Here is a 13,319-nt window from a genome sequence, read left to right as displayed (position 1 = left end):
TCCTGCTGACAATATACCCTTAGATAGGTCTTGCACAGCTTTAGTGGGACCATATAAGTATGATTTTCTTTTTTTTCCTTTTGCCTTTTTTTAAGCTGCATTTTAAGGAACAAGTATCTTTTCTTCTTTCTAGTCCTGACCCCTCTACCCCAAAACTACGCAAGTATTATCCTTTAGCTAGTCTTCAGTATATTTATCTTGTTTACTTCTGTATTACTATACCTACTTTCAAACAAAATTAACTCCTGTGGTTTTTAAACAGTCAAATTAACACTTTTAGAAAAAAAGCCCAGACACCACAAATGTGAACACATGCAAACTTTCTGGGCAGAACACCTAAGATATGTACCCATTCAATAAAATTACTTTTCCAAAATTACAGAAATGTAGCAGAACACTAATGAATACCTAATCCCAAAGAATAAGATATCATGGAAAGCAAACCTCAAATATAGATGTTCCTGTGAATCGGCTTAAAGCTGCAAACTCGAGGATCAAGGTACCTGCACAAGCTGTACAGGTATCAGTTTCTGTTCCTGTTCGTGCTTCTGGATGTCTTACACCAAATTTTAAGTTAACCTAGAGAAAAGTAGAGATTATTATCATCTTTATTTTTACTCGATGAAAGACTTTACACTTCTGTGATAGGTCTGTAAAGCAACTATATAACCTATGCTTTTTTGAAAGGCAAGGAAAAAAAAATCATCACACACCCCCCTTCAGTTTTTGCTCTGTTTTGGCACATACTGTCAACTCAAACATGCACATAAAATTACCCAGAAGTACCCAAAACACTCAACCCTCCAAAACAAGGACTAGCCCAATTACCTGTTGCCTGGTCCACTGGACATTTGAATAAAAGAATACCACCCTGAAAAACCTAATTCTAGCAATTTATTTACCAGAAAACCAGAAACTTGGAACATCACAAGTGCTCATAGAAATTAAGCTTTGTAAAGCTCTCACTACCCCTGGCTCCAGAGAATATCTGCTAGATGAACCTGCTTTTGTACCAGGCACAACGTAACTTTCTGCACTCTGGAGAGGGCCCTCTCAGCGGAAGATTGTCAAACTCCAAACATCTTGGACATTTTCACTAGAAAACTGCGATTCACTGAGCCTAAATTTGTAACTTACGGAAAAGTTTCCAAAGCCACACATCTCAAACTCAATGGATAATATGCATGGGAAACAGTTTTCTGTTATTCAGAAAATATGTATCATGCTTTGTGTGAATTTGATAGAAGTTTTTGCATTAAGTGAATATTTTTATATTACAGATACCTTTGACCTCTTAAACATGTGGGTGTAGACCATGAAGATTCATCAGTTTTATGCTAAATTCACAAGCAAGTGCTTGCAAGTTGCTCTTTCACTATCTTAGTGAGAGATACGCATCTAAACAAAAAACTCTCCTCAGCTACTTGGTGGTGCCTATAGTAGCGGGAAGCAAGAAGTCAGTAGAGAGTGACTAGACAAGATTTCTGCAGTTACTTTTTACCCACAACAATGTATACTAGAAGTTTCTGAGATGGAAATGCAGGGATTCAGAGAGCCTAAAACTGTATTTGAAAATACTAGGTAGCATGAGCAATCTACAAATGAGCAATTTATCAGCTCTTGATTTTCTTGTACACTTAATAAGTACACAAGTGATTTTAGAAACAGAGATAAAAACAACACAACAAAAATTTTGCTTACAGAATTAATTCTAAATTACAGAAACCAGAGAACTTACTCTTGGATAAGGGAGACCACTAGTGGTGTTAAAAGCAGGTAGAAGCTTGTAGCCTAGTTCCTTGGCCATGTGCAGAAGTTCACCATTGTACCACTGCATATATTCCCCTTTTTCTTTCAGCATAATCGCCACTGAATGCCCACCTAGGAGACCTCTAAACACAAGAAAAGTTATCCACATTTCAACAGGTATATTCATCTCAACAGCAATGCAGCAATTTCTATGATTTAGATGACTATGTAAGCAAGTGTGCTATGTTCACATGGCCCGAATTTTCAGAAATGCTGAGCAGATGCAACTCCAATTACAATCAAGGTGAGCTGTCAGTATTTTGGAAACAATTCTTATTGTGCAGGGCTCAGTCCTAAACTATAGCTGAATCACCGATTCATCCATATAGTTAGTCAAGAATAACAACCAACACATCGAAAACTGCATATAATAGCTTAAAACTAACCTGCTCTGATCCTGCTTTCAGCAGCAATTTGGACTGGAGACCTCCAGTGGTCCCTTCTGACCTGAAATAATCTATTATTCCTAAGTATTGAAATATTCTAGCTGTTAAATCAAGTACTGAACAGCATAATCTATAAGACTGTTTCCATTAAGAAAAAACACTACTCCCTTAGCATGCACAATTTTTTTTTTTTAATCTAAAAGCCTATGCCTGCAGCAGTTAGATGGGAGCCAGCTTGATTCAGCACCACTGCATCGATTCCTGCCTAGCATTTTAAAACCCTTCTTTGGGCAGGTGTTGAGCTATGCTAACTGACAAAGGCACAACTGTTTGCAATGAGGTGAAATAGCACACAAAGGTATGCTTTAAGGCCATTTAGCTAAACCCCACATTTTTAAGAGCTTTGAAAACATAAAAGTTACTCACCCAAGGACTCTTATGTTGGTTTCAAAGACAGATACAACTATGTCGTTATCTAAATTAACATCCTTTATTACTTTTTTTACAGCCTCTTCAAACTCTTTGGTTTTATTTAACACCTGGAATACAAATGTAACCAGGTGTTTAGGTTCCAACATAGCTAATACAGTCACACTCAGGTGTGGAAGAACAAGTGCAATGAATTAAAAAAAGAAAGCATTTAACATGCCTTAGATTGATATTCTGGTCCTGCTGGGGCATACTCTGATACAGTGCAAATGGACATCAATATTACTGTTTTTCTCATTAGATACATGAAAGAGAATAAAAGCTATACACAAAGAGTAAAGTCACTGAGAATGTACCTAAACTATTAGCCAGGGATTGATTTGTTTTCTCTTTCCCCTATTCCCATGCCTTGACAACAGGACTCAGTGGGCTGCAGGCTGTGCTGGCAGAGCAGGCAAAGACTGCCCTGCTCCAATGCTTCCGATTTCACAGGAGTCTCCCACCCATCGACTTGGGAGCCACATCCCAAGTTCAGTGAATCGTCCTAGCGGTCTTCCTCCTCCCAACAGTTTTATCCTTGCACCTGAAGAACAGCTCGGGCATCTTCTACATATCTTCTTTCACACTGACTTTTAGTTCAATCTGTCTTTAAGAATCTTTGTGACTTATCCAATTTGTTAGCGTAACTGCCTTTAAATTCTACAAGTGTTAATCCTGCTCTAAGATAAGAAAACAGTAAATAAACCACAACAATCTGTGTCTGGTGGAGACTGGGAGTTCCAGACCCCACAGGAACAGCCTTTGTGGTCCTGATTCAAAAGAGCCAAGGGTCATCTCACAGCACATCATGGAAAGGGAACAGCTGTCAGAGAAAGAGCATTATATGAAGCACACACCAGATCAGTGCAGTTGGATTTGTTTATCCTGGAGACATGGAAGGCCAAAAATTGTTAATTTCCAAATTCAGTTTATAATGACAAAATATGTCAAAGGAATTGAAATCTAACAAAAAGTATTTTATTAATGATTGGAGTCTTTTAATAATATATGGAACAGAAGTTTAGCAACTTTTCCTAGCAAACATGTCCAGGGTTGTATTTTGTTTAATATATATTTAAGTGCACACAAATTTATCCATGGAACACGTACATACAATTTAAAAACATAAATAATTCAGTAGGTATTAAGAGATGTTCACCTATAAGTGAGCATGCAGCTTTAGATTATAATGGGAAGAAAACTCACATATTTGTTAAGTTAGAGCCCAAGAAATGCAAGATAAGAAAGCATCAGTGAAACGCAAAGGAACTGTTCTAGTTTTCTTTTTGCAACAAACTCCAAACACCACCAACGCAGCACCTGGAAGTTCTTACAAGCAATAGCCACTTCGAACAGGTGGCTAGAGATCAAAGGTGAAGAAAGATTAGTATTTTTATATATAATTAAACAAAATATAAATACAAATATAAGTCTGAACAGCAGAAGGCAGGTTTTGGTTTTATCAAAGTTTATCAATAGATTACACCTACCACAAGAGTGTCCAAGGTATCAATCAAGGTCAGTGAAAACCTATGAAACAAAAAGTTTAAAATGGATTTACTACAAACCTGTATGCATAGAAATGAAATGATTTTTAATAGTAACCGATACCATGGGAGAAACTAAATTCTAACAGACCATCAGCTGCTAAAAAATTAGTTGTACACAATGTATTTAATATCAAAACACCCTGCTAAGTTTCTCCCCTTGTTAGTGACCCGAATAGGAGCTGACTAAAACAAGCTATAATTATAAAGATACCTTTATTTACTGCAAACCTTCCAAAGCCAAATCAAGATTTTATTTCTAGTCTCCAATCAAATCTACTGGGAGAGCCAACAGAATGGTTCAAAGTCTTTTTCCAATACCTTTTTTTCTTTCTTTTCTGTTTTGTTGTTTTTTTCTCATGAAGAATGCTGACTTAGCGTAGTAATAGAAAGGTTTCTTTAAGAAGATCAAAAGTCATTCCAAGCTAAACTTCTATCAGAAGCTGTTCTAATCACCTACTTCAGAAAAAGCAGCAATTTGTTGCAATCAAACTCAGTGTTAAAATTTGTGGTGAACGACTAAAGAAAACAGTGTTATTTTGTTATGAAACTTCTACATGGGATATAGCGGAACAGGAAAAAGTACAATAAAGGGTAGTAAGGGGGGGGCTGAAGGTACGTAGCAGCTTCTGTACTAGGAACAAGTGAACCGACTAGCACTCTTCAGCCTGCAAAAGCTTAAGTGTCATTATACAAAGATTTTAAAACTGCACATGGCATGAAGAAAGTGAACGAGAATCTGCTATTCACTGTTTCTCACTGCGAGTTTCACCTGGTGCCATCCAGCACTAGCAAAAAGCAGGCTTAAAATAAAGAACCACTTATTCCACAAAAAGTGAACACCAAGTCAGATCCATACTGTTTCACACAGGAATATCACAATAAGGCTTGTCCTGTTCAGATATTCTTCTCTAGGCCTGTTCTAGTGTATACCAAGCTGAGTGGACCTTTGGCCTAACCCAATAAAATTGCTCTTATGTTAAGAAACACATACCATGCATAGAATAGAGTTTACAGAATATGACGGTACTAAAATTGAAAACTTTGGAAACAGTTACAACTGTCTGTTGAAGAACAAGTGTCAAGAATTTAAGCAAGTGCCCAATATTTGAGACCCTGTAAGCAACATGTGACTATGCATGGGGCATAATTAAAATTCTGAGGAAGTGGTCACATATTATAATTTTCTTTAATTTGTAAAGATAGAGTGGCATTCTGTGTCGTTCTACAAGAGAAAGAGATTGCACAACTGCATAACAAATACACAACTGTTTCCATACAAAAGATTTTCCATACAAAAGATTATGCATGGCACAGTGATAGAGAAGGCTGGTGTGCAAATATACTCCCTAGTCCTCCAGGGAAACAGAACTGACCTAGCTGTCTCACCCTGTCATTTTGTGATTGCAAAGGCTTGTAGAGAACATGACTGATGAGCCAGCTGGCAAGAAAAAAAATTATATAAGAAATCTGATAAATAACAATATAGGAACAGAAAAAAAATGTATACAGAAAAATAATAAATACTTACACTATATTCAACGCATCTAAGGAGCTGAAAGGTACTTTTACTCAAATGATAATATGTAACTATGCAAAAAAAATAATTGAAAAGAATGCATGACCAGGATTAAAAACACATTTCCTTGACACTTCTTTCTCATCAGTCTTATCTCTCAAGCCAGCAGGCTTAAAATAGAAATCTCTAGACTAAGGAACTTTTCTACATAACAAAAAAATAACCAAAATGACATGCTCAATATCACAGAGTGAATTAGAAGCAGTATTTAAGACAAGGACTTGAGCGTCGATTAACACTATTCTACCTAGGGACACTAAGCAGTGATACTAATAAAAAAAGAATCAGCTATTTGTTATTAAGTATTTGCCCTACAAACATAAACTGCACACATACAGACAGCAAAGGAATCAACTACAAACACATTTAGAGTAATTCAACTTTGCCTTTGATTATTCAATTTAACATGGAGAAAAACAGTCCTTAAATCTACATTTTGTTGGCCAAAGGATCGCTACTTTGTATTATAAGTTATCTTAATAGAAAAAAATATGAAGCATTTCCATGTCTGAAATAATGTTTTATACTTTGGCAATGGCCTTGGGCTACCATACCCATGATAATCATTTGACTAATTATGTTTTCAGAGAGCTTTTTACTAAAAAAAAAAAGCATTTTAAATATCTCTTACAAGGCCAGCATAATGGATAACAGTTTACTCTTCTGTGCAGCTGATAATTAACTCTTATAATCTATATTGAGCAGTCAAATTTACCAATACCATAAATGTCAGATCACATTTGGAAGGTTTTCCTATGGAAAATACGAGTAGAACGATTTAAAAAAAAAAAAAATCTTTGGATCTCATTCACTGGTCAATTTTCCTTTTCTGATTAAGGTACAATTTCACATCAGTTAACATCATGGGGGGAAATAACAAAAGTATTTCTTACAAATGTTAAGTTTCTGGACATGTCAACTAACAAACAAGTTTTATGGGCTGCAATTTGTACTTAGATTCCCAGATGTTTACATGAGACAGTAACCATTTCAAACACTAACTTTCCCAAGGCATCATCCACATCCCCTCGACTTGGTTCCTGACCCCGTACTCGTCCACGACAAGTTAAAGGCATGAGTTCATCAGCTGGATACGCATGCTCCTGTTGGGAAACAAAACAAGGGAGTTACAACCTTTACAGCCATTTCAGCAACTCTTTGGAGCCTGTTAAAAGGAAGCCCAATTACGCTGTTCTTCAGAAAAACTGCATGACAATCACAGAATCTTTGAGGTGGGAAGGGACCTCTAGAGATCATCTTGTCCAACCTCTCTACTCAAGCAGGGCCACCTAGACCCAGCGGCCCAGTACTGTGTCCAGAAAACTTTGAATAACTCCAAGAAAGGAGACTCCACAAACTCTCTGGGCAACCTGTGCCAGTGCTCGGTCACCTTCACTGTAAGAAAGTGTTTCCTGTTTATATATACTTAATATTATTTCCTTTCCTTCACTGTAAGAAAGAGGGAACCTCCTGCGTTTCAGTTTGTGCCCATTACCTCTGGTCCTGCCACTGGGCACCACTGAAAAAAGCCTGGCTCCACCTTCTTTGCAGACTTCCTCCAGGTATTTATCTACATTGATAAGATTCCCCGCTGAGCTTTCTCTTCTCCAGGCTGAACAGCCCCAGCTCTCTCAGCCTTTCCCCACTGGAAAGATGTTCCAGTCTTTCTGGCCTCCACTGGATTCTGACCAGTATGTCCCTATCTCTTGTGTACTGGGGAGGCCAGAACTGGACACAGTACTTGAGGTGTGTCCTCATCAGTGTGAGTAAGGAGGATGGATCCTCTCCCTCAACCTGCTGGTGATGTTTTGCCTAAAGCAGCCAAGGATTAGCCGCTTTTGCCACAAGGGCACGTTGCTGGCTCATGGTCAACTTGGTGTCTACCAGGATCCCCGGGTCTTTTTCTGCCAAGATGTTTGCCAGCTGGGTGGCTGGAAATGGTTAAACTGTGAACAGAGCAACAGGACCTCTTCTTCCTCTCTAACCTCCCAGAGAAGCCTAGAACAACTAACAGCACAACAAAAAAAACCCCCACCAATTAACTTGAATAGTGTTAACTTAATTGTGTGTTTTCTGCAACAACGTGATGCCGACTATAATGTTCCTTAGGCAGAAGTTATCATCTCAAAGATGAGTTTAAGACCTAAAACTAACGCAGGCATTATCAAGTGGCTGATAATTCATGCAGAAATTATTAAGAATTAGACTTTAAAGTCACTTTGGAAACATTTCCAAATTAACATAAGTGACTCAGGGTCACATTCAGTGACAGATAAGAGAACTCAGCTAGAAGGTAAAATAATAAATTGGTATATCACTACACAAGGCATAACAAAAGATAACATTCACAAAATAAGCTTACCAAGACTGAGTCTTTTACAAATATAACCTTTTTTTTTTTTTTTAAAGAGACATTGCTAGATTTTTTGGAAAAGCAGCAGTTATTCTGCGAAGCAAGCCATATTATAATTTTATTTCTCATCAGTCAGGCAGAAATAACAGGAGTGGCACCACTGCCTAAGTCAAGCACACTGAATAAAACGCCTGTTCCTATTCCCTCTCAAATCAATGCAAGTTTTGTAGGTTTAAACTACCACCAAAATGGGGTATCAAATGAAATAGACCCAAATTTGAAATACATCATTGTGCAATAGGAGAGGTTCACTGACAAATTCTCACAGCGGCCACTGATATTAAGAAAGATTAACCTTAAATGTATGTAATTTCAACAAACATGCATGAAATTGCCTCTCCATTAGAAGCCAAATACAAGTGATTTGGGATGCAGCTTCTCTCTCGATTTCACTGGGAAACCGTCTGCTGTACTGTGCTCTCCAATTTTACTTTAAGTGGCAGGATAAAAAAGTTCAATTACTGCACTGAAACTGCAAGTAAACACATTCAAAGTCTTTCCAAATATATGGTATAAAAATAATCTATATTCAAACATGAAATAGAGAGGAAAAGAAGGAACATTCTTCCATAAATAAACAGCTTTTACAGCAACTTCTTTTGAAACTGATGGTTTGTTTCCCTGTCTACCACTCTCCCAAGTATTTTGGTCTTTGCACAACTCTTTGTTCTCTACAAGTTCAACTACAAAAGCCAGAATCTAGATAATTTTAATACAGCTAAGATGATTCTGAGTATCTGTGCAAAGTACTCAGAAAAACAGGTTAAAGAAGTACGTGACAAAAGCAATGTCAAAACTAAGATCTCTGGCTTAAATTATGGAGAAAAAAGGTGATAAAAGTTCTGGAGAAAATTGACTTACAAAATTGTAAGGAACTAGAAGCATTGTGAAAAATACAAGCTCAGTTATTACCTGTCTAGAGCGGGAAAGGCTACTGGGTCAAGTAATTTCCCAACTTGTAACATCTCCCCATTCAAGTAAGGTCAAAGGAAGGTAGCAAGACCCATTTAATATAAAACATGGCACAAATGTTACAATAAACATACTCCTGGAAAATATTACACAAATGGAGCTTAACAGAGACTCTGGAATGTCTACACATTCTGACTGAACAGATGATCATATGTGAGGACTGTAAATTCAGGGCAGTGCAGTACCTGAATAATGAAAAAAAGATGCACTGCTACTAGTGCTGTAAATCAGGAAATTCCCACTGGCCTCAGCTGACTGACGTTTTCACATATTCTTTCTGACAGTCCAGAAGAAAAAAATCCTGATTATTACAAATATTGTTGAAGGACTGAAAAAACCCCAGCAACTTTTTACTCAAAGCTCCTGTTAACAACTGGGGAAAAAAAAAAAAAAAGACAAGGGCGTTTCCCCCTTGCATGCAAACATGAATTTTCAGTCTTCTAAATAGGCAGGTCTAAAACACATATTAATAGAAACAGAAAATCAAAACTCTTCAGCTGGCTGTTTCAAAAGCAGCTGCAAAAATACTTAATTCTCCTGCTGTCAGAATCAAGTCGGATACTCTAATCTTTTCTTCAACTTTAAACAAACAAGTCACATTTCTCTGTTTGTTTAGTGTTCCAGCATACGTGGCAAGTAAATATCCTTTTGACTTCAAAGTTTCCAGTATAGCTGAAGTCATTCTTTTATCCAGAACTTTCTTGCTTCAGATGTAGCAAGACACCTACCAGTTTCCAATTTATCACACCATGAACAGTAGGAGCACAAATCCTTTCTACCAGCATATAACTTTTTATCCAGTTTTGCCAAATAAGTAACAGTTTTTCCTTCGGAATGCCAGGTGAAATCCAAGCCAAGTGTTTTTCATGGTCCCAAGTAACCAGTTACAAGTTATCACCAAAAGACTGATGTTTGTTAAACTGCTGAAGTGTCAAAAGCAAGAGCCAATGTTAAAAAGAAAAACTACACCCACTTTGAAAATACTCTCGCTTGGCTTTCTATACATTAATTCTACAACTCTCATGTACTGTATAAACTTGTAACTCACAAGCTTTTAATCCTGCATTACATAGTAAAGTGTTAAACCAGAATACAGAAACTGGGACATGTGGCAGGATACTGTCAAGAGACAGCAGTTTGTCCTGCAGGAACTGGTGCAACTTACAAAAGAGAGGTTTCCGCAACAGCCACAAAGAACATACAAAAAGATTGTTAATGTAAACTCAGTAAGAACGCATCTTTTATATTTATCTTATTCACATTTACAGTTTCTTCTTAGAAGTGTATTACTTATAGTATATTTGAAAGTAATTATTACTTGAAGAAAGTCAATCTAAGTAATTCTTTAAACATATCTAAACTAGCTAACACATTTCAAGGTTGATTGGAGTGCAAAATGGCACACATACCCAGAACACCTGCACAGAAAATCACAAGTCATATCAAAAGAAATGACAGCGAGTGTGGCTCACTGTCATATGACAGTCATGTACTCAGAAGAGGCTATAATGCCTTTGTTCTACAAACTGTGTGTGTTTGTAAAAGAGCTACCAAACTAACATCTTACCACAGAAGAAACAGCGTACGTAACTATTACGTACAAAGTAAGTAAGATCAATTCGTATTCTCCAGAATCTGATGACTACAGACAGCTCTTCTCAAGCTTCCTTTTCCTAGTATTTTTAGAAGTCTGGAATTTCAAACCAAATACTTTACCAAAGATGAAAACTGTTCATAGCTTGATGTGAGATAAACTGGTTTGAGAAAGATGAGGCACAGATTAACAGTTACGGCTAGCACCCCTAGCTGCCATTCTGACAGCCTGACGGCTGTTATGACTAACCCTCCTGACACTGCTCTTCCCGAAAGTAACATTTGTTCATTTCTTTTTAAAGGCTATCCAGGTGCTCTTATTTATTTTAGCTCTGCTTTCGCCCCTCCCTGCCTATTTCTCTAGAATGTCATCTACTATACGTTGCTTTCTCTCCCAGGTCAGCAATAACAACTCTGAAAAAAATGAAACAATTATTTTACTTACCATATAATTGCTATATGCATGATCAAACATTTCAAGCACTTGGTTTCTAAAAAAGAAAAAAGAAAAAGCATTAGTTGTCTGCCTCATGGTGGCTTTTAACACAACATCTTAGAATATCAAGATGTATTACACTTTAATATCTGAATATCAGTAACAAGTCCTCTACTAATGTACTCTACTCAAGTAAATGAAATATAGCATAATGATTTTTCCTCATTTGCCTACTTTCATTCACTGCAGAAAGGAAAGACCATTTCTTCAACTAACATGAAATTAAGTTTTGGGGGATCTCTTTCAACCTCCTGTGCTTCCCCCTAAACAGCTGTAGATGTCACCAACACATTAAAGCTAGAGATAGGACACGTTCTATGCTTGGCAAACAACGGTAAATAGAATTATGTTCTGCTTGTAATCACCAGTACTAAAACCAACTGACACAGCATAAATTCCTGCCTGTGATTCAGAAAAGGACCATAAGTTATGAGGTACACCTCTTCCTTGCATTAGAAGTCTTGGCAAGCAAATACTAAAGAAAACCCTTGTAGATGCATTTATTTTACATGTTTGAAAAGCAGTCAAGGTGAGAAAATACTAAAAAAGCACTGGGTTTTTTTGGGGGAGACAGCGCTACTTCCAATGGTTCCTAACTGTTTCACTGAGGAGCCCTGCAAGGCAAAAAAGCGTACTAATTTCTAAGTTACCATCAGCATAATTCACAATCGCTGCTGATAAGACTGAGCACCACAATTATATTCTAAATATCTGATTTAGGTCAATGACTTGGAAATTTCAATAGTTGTTTTAACTCATCAAATGCATTAAGTCACCAAAAGAGCAGAGTGTGATGCTTTTTTCAGGTACTTCACAGACTACATCCAGTCTGCAGTGCTGGGATCCTTTGCAGCTGACAAAACCCCAGTGTTTAGCACACAAGTGCCATGTCCAGATGAACTAAGCTAAATGCCGTTCAGTGATGTAGCATACAGAAAGCTTCTAAAAACTTTTATTTCTCTACAGGCAGCCTATATTTACAGGGCATTTTCTGAAAGAATTTCTGCGACTGACATGATCTTGTCATTAAATAAATACACAGATTACCTGCCATTATTCAGAAATGACCAGACTCGGTGCCCTCAAATACAAACAGTGGTCAAAACACTACCTGCATATGCCCAGGGCATCAGATGATACAGCGAGTGCAAGTTTTGAATGCAAAAATTCTAAAAACCCATTGGTGAATGAAATTTAAACTCCTTACGTAGTCATACAAGGAAAACGTACAAAACATTATAGACACAAAGTGCCCCGAGAACCCAAGATGGAAAACCCCAGTAACTGTAAACATCATCAGAGCTAAATACCAATTTATAGGTAACGATTAATAACCATGAGACTACCCAGAGTGTTTCTCCAGCAGACTTTTTGCATCATTATTCTGTGCAGCTGACCACCAGATAGGAAGAGGATGATGATGAAATTGCCCCCGTAATGTACTAAGATGCTTGATTACCTATTCGTCTAAAAAACTCCTACTTCATGCAGTGCAATGCGTTGCCATCTATAGTGTAATCTTTAGCCTTCAACTAAAAACTATACTAAGAATCAACTCCTTGCATGTATGTGCATGGGGGACCAAAGCAGTTTACTTCACATACAGAAACCAGCCAAGAACTCATGTAAACATTTACCTTTTTTATGACTCCCAAACACTGACATGCTCCAGAGGCATAGCCATAATTAGACCAACTGACTACGGATTTAGATTTACCTTTGATCACTTTTACTCATAATTACACACAACCTCTGGCTGAAATCTTCAAGATGGGAGCTCCCATGCGTACAGCAGAAGGCTTTGACCCCACACGCAGAAGCGATGGGAGGTTGCCTGCCCCAAACAGACGTGGCGACCTAACCCCAAATACCAGCCCTGGGGGACCGATGCCACGCACCTCGTAGGGTCTTCGTAGGCGGGGGGGTGGGGGAGGTAGGGACAGTAGAGACGTTCCCGGAGCTCTGCCGGACGAAGGGCACACCCGCACCCCGCAAGCGCATCCCAACCCCCAGGGGCAGAGCAGATCCCCCCGCCCCAGCGCGGCGTGGGGACGCC

The 13,319-nt window shown here is 37.9% G+C and overlaps 1 protein-coding gene across 1 annotated transcript in view; it reads right to left on the bottom strand.

Moving 5' to 3' along the window:
* EDEM3 (ER degradation enhancer, mannosidase alpha-like 3) overlaps nucleotides 1-11,258 on the bottom strand; it is a gene marked incomplete at its 5' end in the record, with an annotated part of 25,994 nt that extends 14,736 nt beyond the window's left edge. The window contains 6 exons of the mRNA XM_010290420.1: nucleotides 445-579; nucleotides 1,739-1,892; nucleotides 2,622-2,734; nucleotides 4,154-4,193; nucleotides 6,792-6,892; nucleotides 11,213-11,258. Of these exons, the coding sequence (XP_010288722.1) occupies nucleotides 445-579; nucleotides 1,739-1,892; nucleotides 2,622-2,734; nucleotides 4,154-4,193; nucleotides 6,792-6,892; nucleotides 11,213-11,258 (589 nt within the window). The remainder of the gene's footprint in view (nucleotides 1-444; nucleotides 580-1,738; nucleotides 1,893-2,621; nucleotides 2,735-4,153; nucleotides 4,194-6,791; nucleotides 6,893-11,212) is intronic.
* Between the last annotated feature and the right edge of the window lie 2,061 nt (nucleotides 11,259-13,319).

The sequence above is a fragment of the Phaethon lepturus genome, unplaced genomic scaffold (genome assembly GCF_000687285.1).
Source record: "Phaethon lepturus isolate BGI_N335 unplaced genomic scaffold, ASM68728v1 scaffold18857, whole genome shotgun sequence".
Taxonomy (NCBI): domain Eukaryota; kingdom Metazoa; phylum Chordata; class Aves; order Phaethontiformes; family Phaethontidae; genus Phaethon; species Phaethon lepturus.
The sequence above is the reverse complement of the archived record's forward strand: the minus strand, read 5'-3'. Positions and strand labels throughout refer to the sequence as shown.